Genomic DNA, 22855 nt, shown 5'->3' with positions numbered 1-22855 from the left:
GGGCGGGAGACGGGGCCGTTGGTACAGTTTTTTTGGCGGGTCTGGGGGCTTGGATGGGTGCTTTTCTTGGGGTGTTTTTTGGCTGATGTTTTCTTATTGGAGTGGCTGCCGCTGAGTGGCGGTTTTCGTTGCCTTTGATTTCTAGTCTAGTTGGTTGGACCTGATTGTTGGGGTCTGGTAAGTGTCTGCCCCCCTGAAATGCCACCAACAACACGTTTTAGGACTCATTTGACTCTTCATACAACATGCGATATCATATTGATTGGTGAAAGCTGAGTTTAGAAAATCTAGGGATCGCATTTCAAGGAAAACTGAAGCGATTGTCCTAGAGGATGGACTCAAGTTCACGTATCCCATGAATTTGCATGTGAGATGATCACTAACATATCATAGCATCTGGACTTCAGTGACAGCAGGATTATACGGCGTTCCTGGAACAGGATTCAGCACTGGACGCTATTGCTCACGGATTGAATATTACTGGGCATGCGCGAGCTTAGTAAGCGATTACGTTATCTAGATCTTGAATGATCTGAGTCGGTGTTACTTCGACGTATTACTTGGCCAAAATATATTACTGCCTTTTGATAGGTGTATATTGAGGGTTCGGACCGTTCGGTCAAACTAACTATATTCATAACTACTGGTTATATGAGTTAGTTGAATCGAATATCATCGATGAGAGTAGAGCCCTCTGTCCGGGGAGGTATGGCTGGACTTTCAGAAAGGCTGTGGTCCTTGTACATCCTCTATGTCGTAAGAATCGGTTCCTGGAGTAAGCTATGGTCAGCAAGAAGAAGGCTAGCTGCTTCGAAGATGAAGAGCTATGTTTCATGAGAGCCAAGAGCTGCGGTCTTTGTGCGTGCTTGGCATGCAAGAATTATACCATACTTTTACTTGGATTGTGGGCACTAAAAAGATCGGTATCGTGATGTGGACTAGTAGACGCGGTAGCAACGACGTTGTTACACAAAAACTAGTGTATTCGAAGATAGAAGGCTATTCGGAAGGTTTTCAACCCTGAGAGATATCGGGATCGCGTCGCACGTATCTTGAATCGAAAAGGCTATCTATTGTAGATCGGGTTTAGGGTCAAGATGACTGCAGGGTCCTTAGACAGAAAGCCATGTCTTGAGCGAGACTATTTTCCACCCTACGTCCCCGAGAAACCTGTCTGGAATAGTCGATTGGAGGTTTAGCGATTGACGATTGGCTATCATAGGCTCGGTCTAATACCGATGGAATACTTGCTGACGTTAGTTACGCGTACACAGAGAGCTTGGCGGGCATGTATAATATGATCATACGCAGATGCGTTTGAAGATCGCGGGATAATGCGGTTGTTTCCGCTTCTGTTTTATCCGCATAGTGGCGGAGTATGCTTATACGACCTGCTAGCGACTGGGCAAAAATCCAGCGGTAACAACGAGGAGTAGCTTATGTAGGTACCTACGGATATCTTACAGGTTTGTCTTCACGGAGGTTTCCCTGTATTCGACGTATTAAATTGTTGACGAATGTGTTTCCGGTGCTTATGTATAGCCGCCAGGAACTAGCTATGCGAAAGGGATGATAGAGTCAAGGATGTTTGTAAGAACAAGGCGGACTCCTAAATCATGCCTACCTAGGTAGTCAAGCTGTTACCTACATAACGCGATCTTAAGAGATAGCTGAAGTTTGAATACAACACGTATTATCGACCTTTGCAATTGAGCGTCGCCAATTGTTCAAAGGCTGCATTGGTCATTATCAATATAAGCAGTCGAGGAAGCGCTTAGTAAATCCTACGTCAATGAAGCTATGATCATGTCTGGACGGCATTTAATCCGGAAAATACGCCCTTATCGGCGGTAGCACAGTTGCTAGAAATCTAGAAACCCCTAAATCTACCTAGGTACCTGTGAGAAATTCACATTTTCATTTGCCTATACCAGCTTCGCTGTCCATCTAGCCTTACGATACAGTATAACGTAACAACAGTACCTAGTAACTCCTAGCTCCTCGTATCGAACGTTCCAAGGTTACTAGTGAGTGCAAGTAATCACAACTAAAAGTTACCGCTAAAATAGGGGTAAAGTGGGGATGCTATAGTGTATACGCTACGCGGTTAGGTCGCCGAGAGTCGCTATAGCCTATCGCTATAATACGGGATCTCCCTGTAAGACATTCAAGATCTTGTTTTAGGTACCTGTTAGGAGCTTTCTACGGAGTAAGCTAGGCCTTATGTCTGGGTCCTTTTAGCGTTGTTTGTGTAACGAATATCCTGATGATAGTCGATAGATACCTGTAGGGCGCTAGGAATTACGTACCCCCTCACGTTTATGTTAGCCCTGGGGGAGGCTGTGTGATGAGATGGAATAGGCTATTTAGGGCTGATTCCTCGGCCGAAATTTAGTGAGCAACTGCTGTAATCTTGGGGGTTCAACCACTACAGAAAAACGCCTTGTGGTGCGGGGTTGCTTGGAGTTGTAGTATTTTCAGCCCGTGAGCCGATGCGCAAAACTTCCATAATCGACGAGAACAATATCTTGAGCAAACATTACACATAGCGAAGAGCAGAAAAAGACGTTAAATGGTAATAATCAAATTTCCTATCTTGTAATAAACACAGCATCCATATTTACCTGCCGTGTACCACCAAAATCATGAATCGCATCGTATCGTACACACTTCCACACTTCCAAATACATACAGACTACCAAAAAACCAAACCACCAAAAGCGTCGCCAAAAATGAATCAATCAATCGTGGTATCTCCTCCCACACCTAATCTCTCAACAACCATCGCAATGCTGTGTATAGTATGCAAACACCTTAAGCTATGCAGAGCCCCAAATTTCAAATGTCGTTTTTTGTTTCTTTTTCCAAAACCTGATATGCATGGAATCCGTAACCGTAACTTCGACGTCCCAATTTGTGAATATGTGCATTTGACTAGTCCCGGGTGTGAGTAGCGAATGAATAGGGATGTTCCTCTGTATCAACTTGGCGGATTATGTACGGAGCCTAAGCCCCAAGATACCGAGTAAGAGAGCCTGGGAAGATCACGAAGACCGTCTTGGCGGTTGCTGGATTCCCAACCCCACGTCGGGAGAAACTTGGCTATCTCTCTTGCGGCGTACACTTCCACTTCCGCTTCCGCTCCCGCTCCCGGTCCTACCCCTCCTACTAAGTCTCTGCGGACTAAATCTTGAATGTCTTGTCGGCGGACTAACGGAAGAAACGGGTCTCCCATTAGCCTCACCAACATGTTCCGATCCAGGCATAACAACACTTTCGCTTGTGGGCGGAGCCCCAGATCCGAACTCCACAACCCGTCCATCCGCGAGCCGTATCCCACCGGACCCGGATCTTGCCATCGGTTCCGCACCATTTGCCTCTTCGACTGCTACCCTCGAGCCTCTAGTTAGAGTAAAATGGCCCAGTCGTCCGTTAGCAGACCGATGTCTTCTACCATCGCCTATGTCGTCGCTGACACGCCTCTTAGGCCTGAACCTCGACAATAGCCGTGCTCCTTCAGCGCGAGATGCGTGGCCTGAGGTGGCGCGTCTGCGACCACGGCTTGAGTCCATATATAGTGAGTAGCTAGTATTGATGGGCTCGAGGTCGAGGGCTGGGATTCTTGGACTAGGCTCCGTCTCCACAACGCTTGGGCGGCGAGAGCGCGGTCGCTGCATGATCTGTGAGCCGGGAGAGGAGCTCAGCTGACCGATTGAAGAGGCGTTGTGTGCGGAGAGGGAGTTGTTGGAGCCGTAGCTGTGGCCAGACTGGTGACTCTGGTCTCGAGACATGGGCTGGCTAGAGTAGCCTTGAGGGTGTAAGTTCGGAGACGTGGAGGCTACCCATGGAGCCGGGGGCTCCGATGCGAGAAGATCATCGGGTGGACCATGGACTGTATGTGGATAAGGGAGGTTGGTGTGTGGGCGGATTGATGGGAGTGAGTGTGCGAGAGACGGGTATTCGTTGTCTTCAGCTATGTATTGTTGCGAAAGTCGAGCGTGCGAGTCCCATTGGTGAGCACCGGGAGAAGGAGGCGAGCGGAGGCTGCTACTGGTGTTTATTTCAATGGGGATAGGTGGCGGTGAGAATGGGCCAGAGGGATGTGCCGGGCTAGACTGAGCAGACCGCGAAAGGACCACAGATGTCGGTCTTGAAGGCGGTTTTGAAACTCGGCCTAGAGGTGAATTCGACAGCGACCTTGAAGGTATTGAGGGTGGTTTGAGTATGTTCTCAGTCTTATTAACTTCCGGGAACGACGGCTGCTGTGTCACTGGCGGGCTTGGTGATGGTGGCGAAGGCAGTGATGTAGTAGTGAGCGGAGTCGCAGACAAGGGACTGGACACTTTAATCGGGGTAAGACCTTCCAGTGATACAGAGTGGTCATTTTCCCTCCGCTTTAGGATTGTTAACGCGGCAGAGTCTGGGGATGGAGCGGGGCTAGAGAACGTGGTCGAGATTGGATAATCGTCAATTGTAGCTTCGGCCTTTGGATCGGCGTATGATGGTCTCCCGGCTACCAGCCTCGGACGTATGGTTAAGATACTGTCACTCATAGCATCGATATTACTGTCAACACTTCTTGGTTGTAATGAAGGGGATCCCTTATTGATCTTGTCCAATGTCAACTGTGCTTTGGTGGCCTCCGACGACATACTATCAGTAGAAGAGCGTGGTCTTGATAACACCTGCTGAAGCGTCGTTGGGTTGATGATGCCCCTTGCTGTCTCACGACTGATACTGACGCGGGGATCGCTGAGTATCTGAGACGCGGCTCTCCAAGAACCAGCGCGGTCGCGGTAGCGTCTTGAGGCATGCTTCTTAATAGTTCGATGGTTAGGACCAAAAACCCTGCGAGTAATTTCATCATCATCTGGCATGGACATTGATTCGAAAACTTCCGTGGGTGCTGCTTGAGGCGTAACCGTCCTTGAATAATCCACGTCATCTTGGGATGTATTGTGTGGGAAAGTAACGTGCCAATGGTATGGGTTGTGATGATCCAGGGGGCTATATATCGCAGGTGATTCTATTGGAGAACTTTCATCATATAGCATGTACGGTTCAACTATGCTGCTGTTGCTCGGGGGCGTCTCTGAGTCGCCCTCGGATAAACTGTTAGTTCGTTCGAAAACAGAGATAATCACTGCCCCGGAACCTTGGCTAGATGCTTCCGTAATCCGTTTAGTGAGTTGATCGATTCGCTTGTTAATAGTACCCAGACGCAATTCTATGCATCCCCGACATTCGGCGAGTTCGGGATATCTTCTCTCAAATCGACTAATATGAGCCAGTAGCCGTTCGCCATGAATGAGGAGCCTTCGGAAATCCTCAGGCACTCCCGTTAGGGGATCTTCATCAACTCGATGGTCGCTCACGTCAAAGGCTTTGCAGAAAAGACAGATCGCTCGCTCTAGCCAGAAATGAGCTTGTCTATCGTCAGCAAGGACATCGATGAAGAATGCTTGAACAATTCCGTGAACCCTGAGTATGTCAAGGCTGTCCTGACCCATGTCGACACTTCTCGTACTACGTGAACTAGCCGACGAGGCTTCGTTGTTCTCATTCCGTTCAACGAGAGCAAAAGCGATAAGTATCTTGAATGTATTATTCAAAGAAGACCTCCGAGTCTCGGCGTCGACCGATTTAACAGGAGTTCTCTTGTCCAAAGCTTTGGCACCTATTACAAGCGTTAGTGTGTAAAGATACGATCATGGTTGATCTCGATGCTTACCTAATACTATCATCTCGACGGGGATATGTGTGCCGAAGAAAGAGAGTAAAGCCATCAAATTTAGTGCAGCACTGGCTCCTCTATGTTCTAGTTGTTCACGAACGGCACGGTACGCCGGAAGGTTACCTACCTTCGGACGACTTCGGAACGACCTTAGGTACTTCGCAAGTGGCTCTCTCGTAGCCTTCAGGTTCAGGGCCGCAACATGAATCATGAGAGGTAGACGATCCATCAGTTCCACTAGCTCCTCTGCACGCCTCAGGTCGTCTTGCGTATATGGTTTCTTCTTCCCCATCTCCTCAAATAGTAATTCTTGAGCTTCCTGCTTAGTTAACGAGTCTAGAGCGATGACTTGAGGGTTATCAAATTGGTAGTCCTCGCCAGGAGTTCGCTCGGTTGACGTGTAGATAATGCTTGTATTCTTCGCGAAAGGAATGTAATGCTGGAGATCTGGAAGGTCAAAATGAACACCATCTAAGATGAGTAACCAGTCAGTTTGGCTACTTAGCCACGCTTGAACGGCCTTCACCATTTCATGGGTATCAACACTCCCATTTGGATTTAGCGGTGCCATATCGCTGAGGCCTACTGTCTTAGCAATGTCCCAGTAGCCGTAGTCCAATTCCTCTAAAGATTTCGCCCGAATCCAGAAGATGCCGCCTTGGTAGTCGTATCGGTGTTGGAAGACATACTGTCGTGCTAAATGAGTTTTGCCTCCGCCAGGCATACTCTGAATTAGAACAGACGATGTTCCTACGGACCTTCTCTTACGGTCCATTAACATTTTGTGCAGTAATTTCAGTTCTTTGTCCCGGCCTTTGAAGTACGTGTTGGGGCGAAATACCGTTGGTTTAACAAAAAGAGGTTCCTGAGATGGGTCATGATCAGATTTAGACTGCTGAGATGGGAAATAATCCTCTTCCGACGGCTGGTTAGGAGTTTCTGGGCCGGTGAGGAGCGGTCTAGATTGATGATCGATTCGCGAAGTATCTTGGGGTGAAGATAAGGTAGTATCATTATGCTGTGGAACTACAGATAGAAAAACAATCAGCTACGGCTCCTCGTTTATCAGCGTCTAACGTGCTCTTGAGAATGATCCTCGACCTCCTCTATTTCGAAAGGAAGCTGGACGTCTTCAAAAAACGAGCTCCTCAAAGATCGGTTATGAGAGCGATCTGAGCTGTTTTCTAGGAAGGATAGTGCTTGTGACCTACTGGATCCTTGGCCAGTCTGCTGGATGCGTTGCGAATCAAGCTATTCCAAGTTAGATACGATATCGTCAGGAACGTTCATGTTTAAGAGGTCAACATACCCACGGCTTCATTCTCTCTTCAATTTCGTGTTTAGCCCTTGCCAATTTTTCATCATCCTCTACTCTCCATCGGGTGGCGATAACGTCCGGCGCGTCGACAACCCATTCCCTTATAGCCGTAGCTATAGTTCTATACCCCGGTGCATTCCTACTTTCAAATTTACACATGCCAGAGTGAGTTGCTTCGATAGCATAGTATGTCACGCCCGGAAGTTGGGGGCCGGCTGATTGTGCATCGACTATGAGCATCCTGGTCCCTTTCATATCCGTCTTGTGGTTTTCGTGCGCCATGAGAATTTTGAATCGCTGATATATATCGAGGAAATGGTTATTGATATTTTGCAACGTTTCATTATCCCTCTTGAGCGTCTTCAGTAGTACCGACTCGGACTGAAAGAACGTCCTAGGCACTACGGCATCTGACATGCCTTGTAACATGGTACCCCATCCCGCTATTTCAGAACCCGTATGCGGGGTGCCAAGGAATATAAGTCCATATGTAGACACGTAGATTGATCGATAGTCCTCATGTTGAGAAGCTCTCAAGTCGTTCGAGTATAACAGTGCGCGCTTAACCAAGATTCCACCCAAGCTGTGACACACCCATATGATTGGGTTATGCGACGACAACTCATCTTTCCGATAATGTGTAAGGGATGTCACCAAGGTCTGCGCGTGCATATATATGAAGTTGTCACTTGGGTTCGACCCATGTTTCTTCGAATATACATCGGCGTTATATCCATACACGAGAATATTTGCGCGGGCGTCCCTCAGAGAGGTGGGGAGTAGATCGGACGGCCAGAATACCCCGTTTTTGGCCGACCACGTTTTTTCCGGGTCGCCATTTAGGCCGTGGACAAGAACGATGTCGACTTTAGCGTCTGGGTGGGTGTAAACTGCCGTCGTCTCGTAGCGCGAGATTTGTTTATTGATCGAGCCCTGTGAATGAGGCGAGTTTAGCAGACTACTCATTATTACGGACAGTACCGTAGCCGTCCAGTCCCTTATGGTTCTATCTAGTCCAAGAAGTCGAATGAAACGAGCGACATTCATGATATATGCAGAAAAGAAAAGGTGAGGCCCACGAATCGTTGTTGGGGCGTGATGGTGTCAAAACTTGGACATCTTCGGGTTTGTAGACTAAATAAAAGAATGGAAGAGATAGGTTTCAACTTACCATGCTTACTTATGAAAAAAGCGAGAGGGCTCGTGCCAGTAGAGTCGCCTTATATGGTGAGTGTAAGCGGAAGACTGGTGGTTGGAGGTGTTTCTCTTAAGAAGGAGGGAGCGAATTTAAGAGGATCGACGTCGCGCGTGACATAGGGCGACGGTAACAAAATAAAGTACAGGGAGACATTTAGAGTTAGAAATGTACACAGTATACTTGGAAATTTGAAAGATCAGGAAGGAGTCATAGGGGAAAAGTTAGATGAGGAAGTAGTCTTCGGTCAACCTGACCATAAACTACGAAATAATCCCCATATAGTCGAGTAGCTCTCCATGTGCTATTAGCACGTCGTTGCCCTGTTTAAAGGCCGGAAGGTCGGATGATTGAACAGTGTAAAGTTTCAACAGAAACATAAAGTTTAAAGGTCGGTCGAATAGGTCACATCGTACCTCGTCGTACCTAGGTATTGAGAATGATGAGGAAGAGGGGTGTACAAAGTTTACAAAGTTGAAGGGAGAAATTCACTACACCATCACGGGGCCCTGTTTTTGGTGTCGTCAGGTGGCTCCGCGTTTCTCAGCCTGGAGCCTCCAGAGATATGAGATATGCGGTTTTAGTCATAGTGTTCCCCACACCACCCCTGTAAAGGTACCTTGAACAGATACTTGAAGATCTAAAAAAGCAACTAATTCATGCGGTAAGACGGGCGGGCGGCAGAAGGTACTAGGTAAGGGGTCATCATCTGGGGGGGCTAGAGGGGCGAAGCACCGTAGTAATTCGGCAGTTTCTTATTTTGTACCTTAAGTACAGAGGTGCCTTTCAAAAGATTTTACCATACGCCAATCCCTGTCAGTTGCGGCACCAGCTGGAAGCTCTTATTTGACAACTGGCAGGTCATATCGCCAACTTTCCTCGATTACCTCTTAACCTTCAGTTGATATTTTACAACCACTTCTGAATCTAAGTCAATAGAAACTTCTTAGAAGTATTTAATATCAAGTATTATTCATAAATACGTGAATCTTTAGGCTTTTAAGCCTAGATATCAAAAGAAATAAGTAGTTAAAATCGACGGTTTATCTGAGGTGAGAGGGCAGTTGGCAATACAGCTGACGTCTGAACTGACAGCTGTGCAGTACAGCTGACAGGGATTGGTCTATGGTAAAATCTTTTGAAAGGCACCTCTGTACATGGATATGCATGCAGGTATGTAAGTAAGAATAGCGTAATGGTCCCTGGCAGATGGATGTAGGTATTCGTGATGTTCCAAGGTTCCAAGGATCTGTTTAAGTCGGGTAACTTTCGTAGTGAGTAAATTGACGTCAACTAGATCAAGTTATCGGTCGACTGAATCGAATAAGAACCGAGACATAGCTTAGCAATGTCGTTGATTGGGTGGATGAATTGCCTTCGTCACAATCGTGTTGGTTAACTTGTTGAAGATGGATGGAACTTTGTGGGCCAGGCCATTCGTCGCCTTTAAGGCTGCCTAGTGTACCGTACCTGTTGTGCATATCAAAAACCTTCGATGTTACAATAGCTTATCCGTCCCAGGAATACGGACGGCATCGAAACTAAAGCTTAACTTTAATATTTGCGCTAACTTTATGTAGTGGACTGTCACGGCCGTACCGAAAGTTTAGTTGACATCAGATAGGGCAGACTTCGGTATAGGCACTGACTATTAGGTAGGTACTACCAAAAAAAGCTTTAGGGTTAGCAAACGACGTGTGATTTAAAATAAAATAAACGTTTGTATCGTCGTTTGTATTATGTTATTAGTCATTCGAGGCATTTTGAGTACTTTAAAACTTATTTAACGCTATTATTCTCCAGAGAACTATCTTACGTACGGGAGACATGGATTAAGGTTCGCGATATGTGCCGCTGGCTTGCTTCCGCCTGCACAGCTTATTCGTACGTACCAAGGTCCCGTTACTTCCGAAGTTCGGTAAGCTGCATGGCCGGCATCGAATTTTTGGAACTTTTATACTTAGACAACTTCGACAACTTTGACAACTTCTATTTTAGTGAACATTCCTACATACCAACATCTTTTTTGCAGAATCCAATACAAGACTGGTAAGATGTCAACATGTTAACTTTTGAAGGTTTCACATGTCTCGAGCACGATGAGTTTCACATGGATATATGTTGACGTTGCATTATCAAGTAATATAATCGCTATTCGGGATTTGAGCCCCTCAATTCTTTATCGCTACGAATCTCGATACGGGACAGCCTATCGAGTTTGTGTAACATCGAGGGTTTCTCGACGTTCGTATGCAATATAGAAATTCTACCAACCTTCAGGTAAGGGGGTTATAGAATCTATATTGGATAGGCAGCGGTTAGGGAGCTCCAATCAGCTATTACGATCTTTCCCAGTTCGTCACAGTCCCATCTGCCAGGCACATTCACGTCTTGTCCTACGAAACCCAGGCGATTCTTCGGCTCAAGTATGAGATGTTGGTTCTGGCGTTCCGAAACATGGTGCTTTAGAAATGAGATATCACTGTGAAATGTCACTTATACACCTTGCGAGTTGACGTTCTAAAACCGTCACCCGCATTCAGATTCAAACTCGTGATTGTTGAGAGAAAAATTTTCAACCTCAAGAGCCGATTCTTGGTCTCGGGATAGGAAGTAGTAGATTGATCAGTTCTCACTAAACGTGAACTTGGGTGTGGAACGTCATTAGGCACTGCCTCATTGGACATGCCGATAATAGCCACTTTGATCTTCCCTTGGTAGAGATACAAGGCAATGCCGAACTGGTGGTGTGAGAAGGTCTTGCTGCTATGATTTTGAAAGTGGAGAAGACGTTGACATGAGGAGCTAGGGGTTCAATGCCTAGCATCAAGGTGAGGCCGGTTGAGGTCGATTTTGTGATTGTCTGCGCCATCATTTGCCCTACCCTAACCGGACACACGGCGTAGTTGCACAGAATAGCGTAACAAGAATAGCTCATGTGTAATTGACACGAGGGACCGTGTTCTTTGTTCGGCAGCCTGTCAACCTTAGTCCTTCGGGGCGAGCATTAGTACGTATTCGCGGGTGCTTTGGCCGAACTGAACCATATCCTTCTCTCTAAGTTCTAGGTATCGGCTCTCGGGCACCTTCTTCCCATTGAGCATAGTGCCATTGGCGCTTTCTAGGTCAATCAAGTATGGCTTCACTTTACCAATCTTGTCGCCAAACTCGTTGCGTTTTTCAATGTATCGGAATTGTATAACAGCATGTTGTTTGCTGATGCTAGGGTGTTCGGCGGGTAGATCTACCACGGCCATTTCCCTACCAACTAGCCAGCAGCTACGGCTACTAAGGGGTACGGTATCGACGATATCTTCGCCCTTGAATACGAATAACTTCCATTGGTCCTTCGGTGATGCTTTGCGGGCTTCGGGAGGCTCGTGGTACTTCAGTACTATCCTAGATCCATCCGATTGAATGACTGAATTTGAAGCAGCGGCCAATGCGCCCGTGTTCCCATAGTTGGGTTTCTCTTTTGGCTTTGGTGGTTCTTCGCCCTGGGTGACAGCAAATGAATCAGCTTGGGAGGGCAGTGGGCCATTTCGCTTCACGACTTGTTTGCCACCTCGGTCTCGGTCATCGTGGTCGTCGTCTCGTGCCCGGCGGCGGTGCGAGCCTCTTTCGTTATGTTTATCGTCGTAGTCGCGTGGGCGTCTCTGTCTATGCTCGCTTCGTCTACCGCGGTCACGGTCCCGGGATGTCGATCTACGCCGAGGCGCATCGATTGGGGACCGTGAACGTCGGGGGCGTTTTCTGTTTCCAGATCTGTCGCGGGATCTTCTTCTCGAGTCATCGCGACGTGTATTTCGGCTGCGCCTGTCACGTTCGTAAGCATCTTCTCCATCGCTCCGTGAGGCTCGTCGCTTGTCTGGAGAGGATTCGTCGTAACCCATGTCGGAATAGGTGGATTGAAAGAACGCCAAGGAATAGCTTCAGCTCACTTAGAGCTGTAAATTTATGAGGCGAATAGGACGTGGATTAAGTTTCGGTCACGGATTTGGATTATGATATTGGTGAGGCGGAGGTTTACTTAGCTGTTAGGTTACGACGTTTAGCGGGTAGGTACCAACCAATTATTTTTTTTTACAGCCGCCTATCGCGACTTCCAGCTGTATTGGACCCCTACAAGGTGCCTACAGCAAGTGTCGCCCGCCCATAATGACTGTTCTTAGGTAACCTAAAGTTCTGCCAGTCTAACCTCACCGCCCCCGCTAAAAACACTGTGCCCCACCCACTGCCACCACATAACGTTTCTTCGCGCGCGTCTTAATTCTTTCACTTCCTTTCCTCTTCTTTTTTTCCTCAGCTCTCTTTGCCTTTTGGCTTAGATCAAGTGTAGTATCTGTTCTTTTCAGTTTAATCTCTGGAAGAGTCACATAGTGACTCGTACCTTGATTATTCTTATTTTTGCCCTCAGGGAATACATCCTCTGTGCTTGCGCATGATGGCTCCCACCGTGTCCCTGGTATTACACTGCCTCCAGGCGATGCGAAATCGCTTCCGTCATTTTCATCGTTTTCTCCGGCTTGCCCAGAGATATGAAGAAATATTTCCTCTTTTCGTGCATACCCGCCACCACCACAAGGTCTACATATGTTTGGAATCCATCAACTGGGTTGCTGAACTACGGTTCTCAGGCGTTCGGTGATGGAATATGCGTTTTAAGCCACAGGCAGAAGCATCTACGAGATCAGCACCGATTCAGCGTGAAAATCATTACTACTAGGCTTCATAACACTGCGATGGCTTCCCCAACTATGGCTACAGGCATCCATGGATGTGTCTGTAAAAGAATCATGACGGCACAACCACGAAGCAAATTTCGTAACACCGTCCTTCAAATAGTCAGTCTAGTAAATGTGCAGATCAACATACGGCCAACACAAAAATACGCGTCACCCTCATGGCAATGCCCTAGGCACCGATCATAGAAGGATTTGCGCAGCGATGTGCAATGTAAGCATTTCCTCTTGAGAATCCTAATGCTTGAGCGAAAGTTTTCCTGCTAAGGCAGAAGAGAAAGAGTTCTATAGAAAGTAAATGTATACCTAGTACCTAGTACATGCGGTGAAGCTTGAACCAGCTAATTACTACCTACCTACCCAATCACTGCTAATATCGCCCACCCTTTCATCCATATCGTCGTCGTCGTCGCCTTCTAGGTTATTAAATATCAATATGCCTCCTACTTGCCAAATGCTACTGATAAAGCTTCGTTCGCACGCGTCATGATGACGAAAGTATTCCATTGGTATAAATCATAAACTACCTACCTTTCCCAAATATGAATGTTCTTAGATGGGGGTCTGAAAAGGGGCCGCTTTTTGTACAACCCTTAAACCCGAGCTAGTAGGTACTTGTCCATGAAGGAGGCTGACTTGATTTATACTTGGATCAGGGATATTAGGAATCATTCTAAATAATATAGTTCTCAAGAATAGAAACTAGTAGTTACCTACCTATGTATCTAATAAATTTAAGAATTATCGTTAAGTTACATGTTGTAGTTAGTTGACTTGACTTGAGTGCCTAGGGTCAAATTTGACCCCTTTAAATTGTAGGCACCTTGAGTCAAACACAACGTTGGCTCACATCAGAGATCTATTACATTTTCTAAACAACTAAAACATACCTACCTAGTTCTCATTACTAAGATAGCAAATCCTAGGAGGAGTGTAGATGAATTCTTAGCTCCCTAATCCCCTGTCCCCCAAAACCCCATCCGACTCGGTCCGGTGTTCACGATGTATAAGACAGAGGATGACTCCGTATATTTAGAAAAATGCGGACATCCTCATGTCGTCTATGCTCTTATGGCACCCGTCTTAGCCGTCGACCACAGCATTGGCCAAATGTTACTTCCGTCAGGGCAGAATTCTTCGAAGTCGGATTATTAGACACTAGCAGAATTATCTAGGTAGGTAGGAAATAATTCTGTGAAGATTTTCCTTTCCACAAAAACATCTTTTTTCGATCTTTCATAGATCCTTGACCAGCCTTTATTAGCACCAAACACGCTCAGCAACCAAGATAACTATCTGAAGACCCAACCCTAGCCCATTTATTACCATTACCTTCACAATGCCGAAGCGTAAGGCAGGGGAGCGTATCACTGGTCAGCCCGCGAACAAGAAGAAGACCGATGAGAATAAAGCACAACCAAAAACCTCTCGTTCTTGTGACCAGTGTAAACGTGAGAAACAGTGCTGTACTGGTAGCCATTGTTACAATTGTGTCCAGGGGGAGCTAGAGTGCACACGAGTGGGATCTAGTCCTGTGTGCAAGGAATGTGCTGAGGGGGCGCTCAGTTGTAGCGGTGTCTTCGGGAAGTGCGAGACTTGCGCTCGAAAGAACAGAGTCTGTACTTACCAGTACGCGGTAGATCGCTCAGAAGGCTTTGCAACCAAGCCAGGTCCTGCCCATATCTTTGGTGCCGTGCTTCAGGTCAGACCGGACTTGGAGCCGATGATCCTTGAAGCACTATACCAGGAGATGCCAGGAACGGGTCTTTCAGTTCTCAGCTTCTTAGCAAAGCGATCCCAGGAAGACCAGATGGCTCTTAACAAAAGATGGAAACAAGGCAAAGTACAAATGCTCGTGGATCAAGTTTGCGAGCGATCTACTATGTCGGCATATAGCGAAGCCCCCGCTGGACCAGCTGCTAGACCAGCTGCAACACTCTCTACTACTGGAGTACCCGCTCTTCCAGTTCATCCCGGTGGTCTAGTGCAACCTGGTCATGGTGCTGCAAATCCCCTCTACGGTCTGGCTCAAGGCCTCCCTGGTGCTCTACCCGGTGATGTTCATCACGAATATCAAAACTACGGACTCAATACTCTCTACCAGGGTCATCCCAGTGGTATGACTACGAGCTATCATGGTACTAATGCGAATGTCTACACGGGTCTTAGCTACACTGACCCTGGAACTGGCACTCTCATCGCGCACTCCTCTGGTCCCCTCGCCAACGCGAATCTACCCCAATATCCTACAACTGGCCAGGGTAATCTTGCGGCTGTTCAGATGGGCAATCTCTGGGACCAGTCTGCGGAACAAGATAATTCTGCTCGCGCTCTTTACGGTGATCCCGGTGCCTCCCGTCGTGATCTCAACGATGGCTTTGTCAGAACGATTCCTATCCGTACCCAGACCCCCTTGAATATTCCCTTAGGAGAATCTTCTGGTGGCGAACCCCGTATCACAGAGGCTCCGCACAAAAGTCCTCCGAAGAAGCTTACTTTTGACTGCCTCCAGAAGACTGTTGTAGGTGATCCCTCTACACCATCCGAGAATATTGACGCCGGCCATCATGACACTAGTCATCACGACACCAGCCATCACTACACTAGCCATCAAGATGCCAGCCATTACGATGCTAGCCACCACGATGCTAGCCACCACGATGCGAGCCATCACGACACTAACCACCATGGCACTGGCCATCAAGACATCAGCCATCACGACACTAGCAATCATGACTCTAGCAATCACGAAGATAGCCATCCCGACGCCAGCCGTCACGATGCTAGCCATCACGATGCCAGCCACCCCGACAACAACCATCCCGACGATAGCCCTCATGATGCTAGCCATCACGACACTGGCCATCATGACACTGACCATCATGACACTAGCCACCCTAACACTAGCCAACCTGACACAAATCCAGGTGACCCCGCCGAAGCTGCCGCCGATACGACTCTCAGAGTCTATCCGAACCACGAGGGTACTAATCTCACGATAAGCTTTGACTTCCAGCCCATCGAGGAGTTCATGCGTGACCTGGGACTAGAGTACGAGAGCGATTAGCACCTCGTAATGATGCTTCCCCTGGCGATAATACATCGCCTAGCAGTTTCTTCTAAGACTCGGACCGCGCGATAGGTTACTGAAGAGAGGGATAGGGATCAATGAGGAAAAAGGGGGAATACTTGGCTTAATGGTCCTGTTGAGTGGATCTTGCAGAAGGATAGGTGGAAATTCTCTATAGTCTTGCTCTTCTTCTTGCTTTGAAGCTGCCTAGGGATCGCCTTGGCTACCTAGGTATAGGCTTGTTGCTTGTTGGCTTGGAGGAGCCTTGCATGTACGAGTCTCCTCTAGACTCTTCTATAGCTGAAATGGCAAAGTCGCAATGAAATTAAATCCGGACTACTAGTAGCTGAACTGTGCATTATTGACGACTTGATATGATTTGCTCTTATTAAGGTATACTAGCTAGTACCTATATCAACGTGAAAGACTACCTCGGCAAGGAAAAAATTCCATTAGTGATAGAATGCTCGCTATCCCTACCTACCTATAAATCACAAGTTGGGTTCTTAGGAGCGGTTCTTAATACCTTTCCGTCGCGTTAATCTTTCTGGTCTTCCAGTACGCGTATCCCTCGCATGCGATCTTCCCATCCGCTCCTGTTTCTCAAGATGCTCAAAGAGGCTATCTCTAGTCGTGAAGCCTTTGTGGCATTCTAGGCATGTAAAAAGTGACCCAAGCAAAACCGCGGTTGGGAGGGGTTGGCCCTTGCGGCGCAACGTCTCTGGCCTTCCGGTGTTAATGTCTCTTGCGTGCGATTTCCCAGCACGTTCGCGTTCCTCGAGGTGCTCGAAGAGCAATTCCTTATCCCAGAATCCCTTTTTACAGGCCAGACAGGAATATGGCGCGGATCTAGCGGGTGTCTTTGGTTTCGGTTTCGGTTTCTATTACGGGTTAAATCGAGATTTATGAGTATCCATCGTTGAGTTACATACCTCGTATCGTGGTGTCCAGCTGTTGGTTTGGGTCCGAAATTCGTTCTGCTTCGCTTGAGGTTCCCTGACTTTTCTCCTTTCTCGCTCAATCGATACCATCATCTCCTGCATAGAGCTGTGCATCTTCTGATTTGCCTCGTGTTGCTGGTGCAACTGACCTTCAAGCTGTGCAACACGTTCTTGGTACATCTTTTCGAAAGACACCCTAAGTTCCTGTCGGTCGCGGTCCAGGTTCTTGATTTTATCCAGGACTTCTTGTTGGGTTTGCCGTATAATATTAGCTGTCTCGTTATCACGGGCGGCTAAGGCTTCCTTCATCTCCTCTTTCATCTCTTCTAGCTCTCTTCGGTACTTCTCTCTTTCTTGAGCTAGCGCACTATCTAATTCGATACCTGCGCTTGTCTCGCTCAACTGTTTGTGCTTGTCGACGATTTCCTCCTGGATCTTAAGCTTAATAGGGGCATTGGTAGAAGACACGAAGATCTGAAGAAGATTCTTGGCAGAAGTTTCCGTGTTGTGGTGCCGTCGAACTTTTGATCCCTGCCGTGTCATCCATCCCCAAAACTCTTCTGTATTCACTAGTTCGTTTTCACGCTTTACGCCCATGTCTTCGCTGGGAAGCCGTTCCCACATCGTCGTAGCCAAGATAACGCGATTAAGGGCTTGTGGTCCGCATAGCTTTTTGAACATAAGTAAGTTCTTCTTCGCAGATCCTTGCATTCTGGTATCCGTGATTCGATGGAGATAGATAATACCGCTAAGCTGGATCTTCTCTTCATATGACTTTCCCAGCCAGATGGCGATCTCCTTCAGGACCTCCTTGTCTGTACGGTTCGTATCGTCAAAGCCTGGTGTGTCGACGAGGTAGACGTTTCTGTTCTGGAATAACGATGATTTGTAAACTCCTACTCCTTGAGTACCTCGAGGATATTAGATTTAACTTTACTCGTGGGGATCAGGATATTTTTTCTTACAAGCTTGGAGATCGTGCCCTATCTCTACCTGATTCTCTGTACAATGAGAAATAAACGTGCTCTTCCCAGCCCCGGTAACGCCCATGACTGCAATGAATACATCATTGTTACTACTAGCCGAATGAGGATATTGCGTCATGGTGCTCGATTGTATCTTGCTCTAGAAAATATACGAATATAGGTCGGTACCTAGGTAATTTACCTAGCGATGAGAGATGAGATTAGAAATTAAGTCGGTTTTGTTCATGTGTTGCGCCGAGAATGCCTCTCCATCATGTCCCAATATAGGGACTTGGGGAGAACTATGTATAATTCGATTTAATTTTAGATTTTCGCAGCCTGCTTCTCAGATGCAGATACCGCCGGGGGTTCGTGCATCAGAAGGCGCTATGGCAACCCTAATTGCGCTAGATATGCAGTCATCACCAGTTTTCAACGCTAAGAAGCGGCTGTAAATGTGCTATCAGCTGAGTGCTGGGGAGTATTGGGGGCCGTGTGTGACAGAAGAATGTGTCGAAGACTGCATTTGGAAACTGAGTTCTGGCGCTGAAGATTTCGGATTGTACGCGATTGGGTACTCCTTACAAGGGCGGTTCTTATTCGTTGGAGATAGTTACATTGACCATCCTACACAGTTACTCTGACAACTTGTTATAGGTAGACTATTGTTCGATTATTAAGTAAGTAGGTCGCTATTAATGAGGCTGAGAGGATCCATGCAACATGGATTTATGGACCCCTGATGGCTTAGTAGACCAAGGGCATCAATCTTTATAGATACTGGCACCTAAGCGAGTCTAAACATTGATGGATGTCTTGGTTTGCAGTCTTCAGTGGACTCAAGATTGTTGTTGCGTACCTAGTAGTCAGTGCGGTATGATACCTAGGAAGCTTTTACCATGGAGAACTACGGATTTTCGAATATCAGGTAAGTGTCTAGTACTAGACTACCCCCAGTGATCGCCTCTTCCTAACTAATTATCTGCGTCAACAGGAAATCCGATATGGTCATCCTTGTCATGGGAATAACGGGTTCTGGGAAAAGCTCATTTATATCTACCGTTCTCGAAGAAGATGTTGATATTATTGGTCACAACCTCACTTCCCACACATCGGGCGTTGACTTCTTCACCTTGGAATACGACGACGGACGCCGCGTGTTCCTTATGGATACGCCTGGGTTTGACGATACTTACCGTTCCAATGCCGAAGTTCTAAAGGATATTGCATTTGTACTAGCCCAAGTTTATCGTCACAAACTCAATCTGGCTGGTGTTGTCTACTTGCACCGCATAACCGACAACCGGGTATCTGGGTCCTCTGTCAAGAACATCGATATATTGCGAAAGCTGTGTGGCATACATGCGTTCCCGAGAGTAGTGTTAACATCTTCCATGTGGGACTCGATTGACCAAGACGCGATATTGCTCCAGAAGGCTTTCTGTAACGAGGACCAGTTGAAAAACACGGAAAACTTCTGGGGATCGCTGGTAGATGGGGGAAGCCATGTCATGAGATGGACGGGCGACAAAGAGTCTGCTCTTGGTGCCATCAGCCATCTAATAAACCTCCACGATTTGCATGGTAGTATCGTATTGAAGATACAGCAGGAGTTGGTGGATGACGGAATAAATCTGAACGATACCGAGGTCGGGAGAGCGGTCCAGGATGTTTTTGTCCAAGCTCTAGCAAAACACCAAGACGATCTTCGAGACATAACATCTCAATTTCGCCAAACACTTCGGGATGGCAACAACAAAATGGCACTCGAGTTGCAAGAGACGTTAAATGCGACGAGAAAACAGATAGAAAGCATCGAGTCGTCGCAATCAACTATCCAGACAAGCTTGGAGAAGCTCGCAAACGATAAGACCAAGGAGTACAGCAGAGTACTTGCGCAGGTTCAAGAGGATCAACGACTCATGATGAAAATGATGAAACAATGCCAAGATGATTACCAAAGGCTCATAGAAGAGGAGAAGGCCAATATGGAAATACTTCGAGAGGCCCAGCGGGAGAGTGAGCTCGAGAGGTTCTCACAAGCCGATACGCTCTCAGACACATCCGATTCTGAGGACGAAGTCGACGAAGAGCTTCGAAAGCAAATCGAAGAAGAACAAGCAGAGTTAGCGGAAAGTAAGGCGGACCTAGATAAGAAGATGAGACGCCAGAGGAGGAAAATGCTAGTGAAGAAGAATTCGGTTCCCATGTTGAGTATCCTGGCAGGGATAGGGGCTACAGTAGGGGGTGGCCTGTTGATCAACCCAGGTCTCATCGCTGCTGGTGTCGGACTTATGGCGAGCGGTGCATCGAAGCTTGATTTTAGTAAAAAGCCGTATACGAGGGAGGAGGAACCACCGCCAACAACGGAGTCAATGATATCCTTGGCTTCAGATGTAGATTAGGTTGGCCAATGTGTTGCCGGGAGTTGACAGTCGGTGTTATATAGGGGTTGAATTCACTATAATAGCGTCTTAGCTAGGAGGTACATAGCAGTGTAGCACATACCTGACTAGTGTGTGTAACCCTAAAATAGGGGAAGCCCCTGAGCTTCAATCGTAACCCCTTAGACCCCGTCCTTAGTCATCCTGCAAGCTCAAACCCTTCAATAGTTGACTCTTAACCGTGTTGACAAATAGGTTCATCTGCTCCGCCGAATGGAAGGCCTCGTTATAAACCACGCTCAAATTCAACTGATCCCGAAAAGTCCAGACGAAAGTCACCCCCTGTCTCGACAGAATCTCAACTCCAACACCCACCGCGCGAACCTCAAATCCAGCTTCTTCACTCCCATAAAACCTCTTAACCAATTTCTCCGCAACCCCAATACTGCTAATATCAACATCACTCGGCATCCTCACCCCTCCCTCTCCCTCCTCACCCGCACCCTCTTTCCCCCCCAACCCACGCAACAGCTCACCCAACTGCACCGCATACTCACGATGCGCATCCAAAAACCCCCTCGTAACACCCCCCCTATACTCCTCCCCAAACTCCCTCACCCAACCCCCCCACCCGTCCCGCGCCTCAACCCTCTTCATCCACCCCGTCGTATACAGCCCCGCAGCCCCTCCCCCTCCCGAAAACGGCTCCGCCAGAAACGGCCGCAGCCCAAACCGAATCGTACTCGCGTAATGCCTCTTCTCCTCCTCCCCCTTTCCCCCATACCCGTCAGGATCAGCGAGTTCGTAGTTCGCCCCCGCAACACTAGCATGCACAGCCGCCGTAACACTAACCCCACGCACCTTACAAGCACGCACCACCCCCTCCGTAGCTTCCGCGCTAAACACCACCGCGGCGCTGCGCGTTCCGCCCGGACCCGTCCCCGCGGACCCGAGACACGGGAGCCCCACTCCCCCCGCTACATGCGCGAACGTGCTGACTAACTCCGCGGCACGAGCCTTCTGTTCTGCTGTTGGTGTGAGCGGGATGGAGGCCGCGACTTCGATGCTGGGCGTTAGACGCGCGGGCTCGGTGCCCCAGGGGAGAGAGGATGTGGGAGGGTTGGGGGTGCTGGCGAGAGCGAGCAGGGCGTCGAGGAGGAGGAGGACGCCGAGGCCGTCGGTGCGCCAGTGGGTGCTGTGCAGGAGGAGCTCGTGCGATTGCGGGATGTAGACTAGTTTTGCGTGCGGTGTCGGCTTGAAGGTTGGGATTACGTCGGTGGAGGAGTGTGCGGTGGACGCTACGCTGAAGGTCTGCGATACCCAGGTTTCGAGCGCGGCGGTGGTGGCTGGGACGATGTATGTGAGGTTTGCGCCGTCGGGGCTGACTTCGGCTGCGAGGCTTGGGTGTTGGAAACGCAGGTGAGCCCATGCGGTGGGGAATCGAGATGCGGCGTCGGTGGACGCGAAGGTCCCGGTTGGGATGATGGTGGCGGTTGCGTTGATGGCCCAGTGCTCGCGGTTGAGGGGTAATCCGGAATCGCCAACTAGTTTGATGTATGCCTCGTTCTCTCCAATTGGCCTAGAAAAGACACCTTTCTGTTGCGTCTCATGCCAGGCCATAATTCCTCTTTAACTGGGCAAGGCCGGGTATATACCTAAGGTAGGTAAAGCTCTAGCTAATGATTCGGTAGCGCAACGCTGGTTTGGAGTTTCGGGATAGATTTCGAGACGTATTTCGGAGTAGTGAGACAAGCAATCTCACGTGTAATCGTAGAAATAAAAGCGCGAAGTTGTCCTTTTCATTCAGTATTGCTTCCATTGGATGCGGCACAGTTCTCCATATTTCCCAAGCCGAAAATCGCTCTATGAAAATACTAGTTAGCATAGAAACTAAAGGCATTATTGTTGTGGTGGGAGCCGGTATGCATCCTGCTTCGAATCGATGTCTCTAATTGAAAAGTCGCTCTACGAAATAGCTTTGATGAATAATAGGTGGTAGAATTAGCCGAGTGGTTGCCCTGCGACTGGCTTCTCTAGGTGACGATGTACTGATATGCGCCAATCTGAACGTTGAAGCCGCCAAAGAGACGGCGGACTTAGAACACACTGCGTACTCAGATGATTCGGAATGCCTGGAAATAGCTGTGAATTTAGTCGACGTGAACAACGGAGTTCCTACGTAGCCAAGGTGCACGGCCGCATTGACGTGTTTGTCAACGCCGTCGACGTAAGTTACCTTGATCAAAGGCAAGCGACATACAACTCACGACAATGGAAATAATACAATATAGGTCGTAGCGGCAGCAAGTCGCACATATAGTCTCTCGCCGACCGGCGTAATCTCGACGAGGTACACAATACTGCCTGCTTTTTGTTGACTCGTGCTGCGTTACGTGTTATGGATACATATTACAGGATGCCATCTCAGGTCTAAATACCGATGACAGGGGTGTGACCGGCCTCCAGCTAAGGGGGTAATCAAGAACCAAGAAAAGAATTGCTTGGT

The 22855-nt window shown here is 48.0% G+C and overlaps 6 protein-coding genes across 6 annotated transcripts; 2 read left to right on the top strand and 4 right to left on the bottom strand.

Annotated features, from left to right (window-relative positions):
- Nucleotides 1–2568: 2568 nt before the first annotated feature.
- GGS22DRAFT_158690 (uncharacterized protein) lies at nt 2569–8834 on the bottom strand. The gene is made up of 5 exons (XM_047960684.1): nt 8224–8834; nt 7044–7985; nt 6946–6985; nt 5732–6760; nt 2569–5677 (listed from the first exon to the last, which is right to left on the bottom strand). Exons 1-5 carry the CDS (start codon nt 8224–8226, stop codon nt 3045–3047), a joined length of 4647 nt encoding a protein of 1548 aa, XP_047820630.1. The 5' UTR covers nt 8227–8834; the 3' UTR covers nt 2569–3044.
- A 2250-nt stretch (nt 8835–11084) lies between these two features.
- GGS22DRAFT_117657 (SMAD/FHA domain-containing protein) lies at nt 11085–12258 on the bottom strand. The gene has a single exon (XM_047958138.1). It carries the CDS (start codon nt 12138–12140, stop codon nt 11235–11237), a length of 906 nt encoding a protein of 301 aa, XP_047820629.1. The 5' UTR covers nt 12141–12258; the 3' UTR covers nt 11085–11234.
- A 2070-nt stretch (nt 12259–14328) lies between these two features.
- On the top strand, nt 14329–16056 carry GGS22DRAFT_199152 (uncharacterized protein; the record flags this gene model as incomplete). Its single annotated transcript, XM_047966248.1, has 1 exon — nt 14329–16056. One exon carries the CDS (start codon nt 14329–14331, stop codon nt 16054–16056), a length of 1728 nt encoding a protein of 575 aa, XP_047820628.1.
- Nucleotides 16057–16424: 368 nt separating this feature from the next.
- On the bottom strand, nt 16425–18240 carry GGS22DRAFT_158686 (P-loop containing nucleoside triphosphate hydrolase protein). Its single transcript, XM_047960683.1, has 3 exons — nt 17966–18240; nt 16992–17911; nt 16425–16940 (listed from the first exon to the last, which is right to left on the bottom strand). Exons 1-3 carry the CDS (start codon nt 18102–18104, stop codon nt 16566–16568), a joined length of 1434 nt encoding a protein of 477 aa, XP_047820627.1. The 5' UTR covers nt 18105–18240; the 3' UTR covers nt 16425–16565.
- A 551-nt stretch (nt 18241–18791) lies between these two features.
- On the top strand, nt 18792–20496 carry GGS22DRAFT_117646 (P-loop containing nucleoside triphosphate hydrolase protein). Its single transcript, XM_047958137.1, has 2 exons — nt 18792–18893; nt 18960–20496. Exons 1-2 carry the CDS (start codon nt 18865–18867, stop codon nt 20368–20370), a joined length of 1440 nt encoding a protein of 479 aa, XP_047820626.1. The 5' UTR covers nt 18792–18864; the 3' UTR covers nt 20371–20496.
- On the bottom strand, nt 20497–22398 carry GGS22DRAFT_199148 (uncharacterized protein). Its single transcript, XM_047966247.1, has one exon. It carries the CDS (start codon nt 21967–21969, stop codon nt 20545–20547), a length of 1425 nt encoding a protein of 474 aa, XP_047820625.1. The 5' UTR covers nt 21970–22398; the 3' UTR covers nt 20497–20544.
- Between the last annotated feature and the right edge of the window lie 457 nt (nt 22399–22855).

The sequence above is a fragment of the Annulohypoxylon maeteangense genome, assembly GCF_022496945.1.
Source record: "Annulohypoxylon maeteangense strain CBS 123835 unplaced genomic scaffold GGS22scaffold_5, whole genome shotgun sequence".
NCBI classification, from domain to species: Eukaryota; Fungi; Ascomycota; class Sordariomycetes; order Xylariales; family Hypoxylaceae; genus Annulohypoxylon; species Annulohypoxylon maeteangense.
Note: the sequence above shows the minus strand (reverse complement) of the source record. Positions and strands in the feature narration are given on the sequence as shown.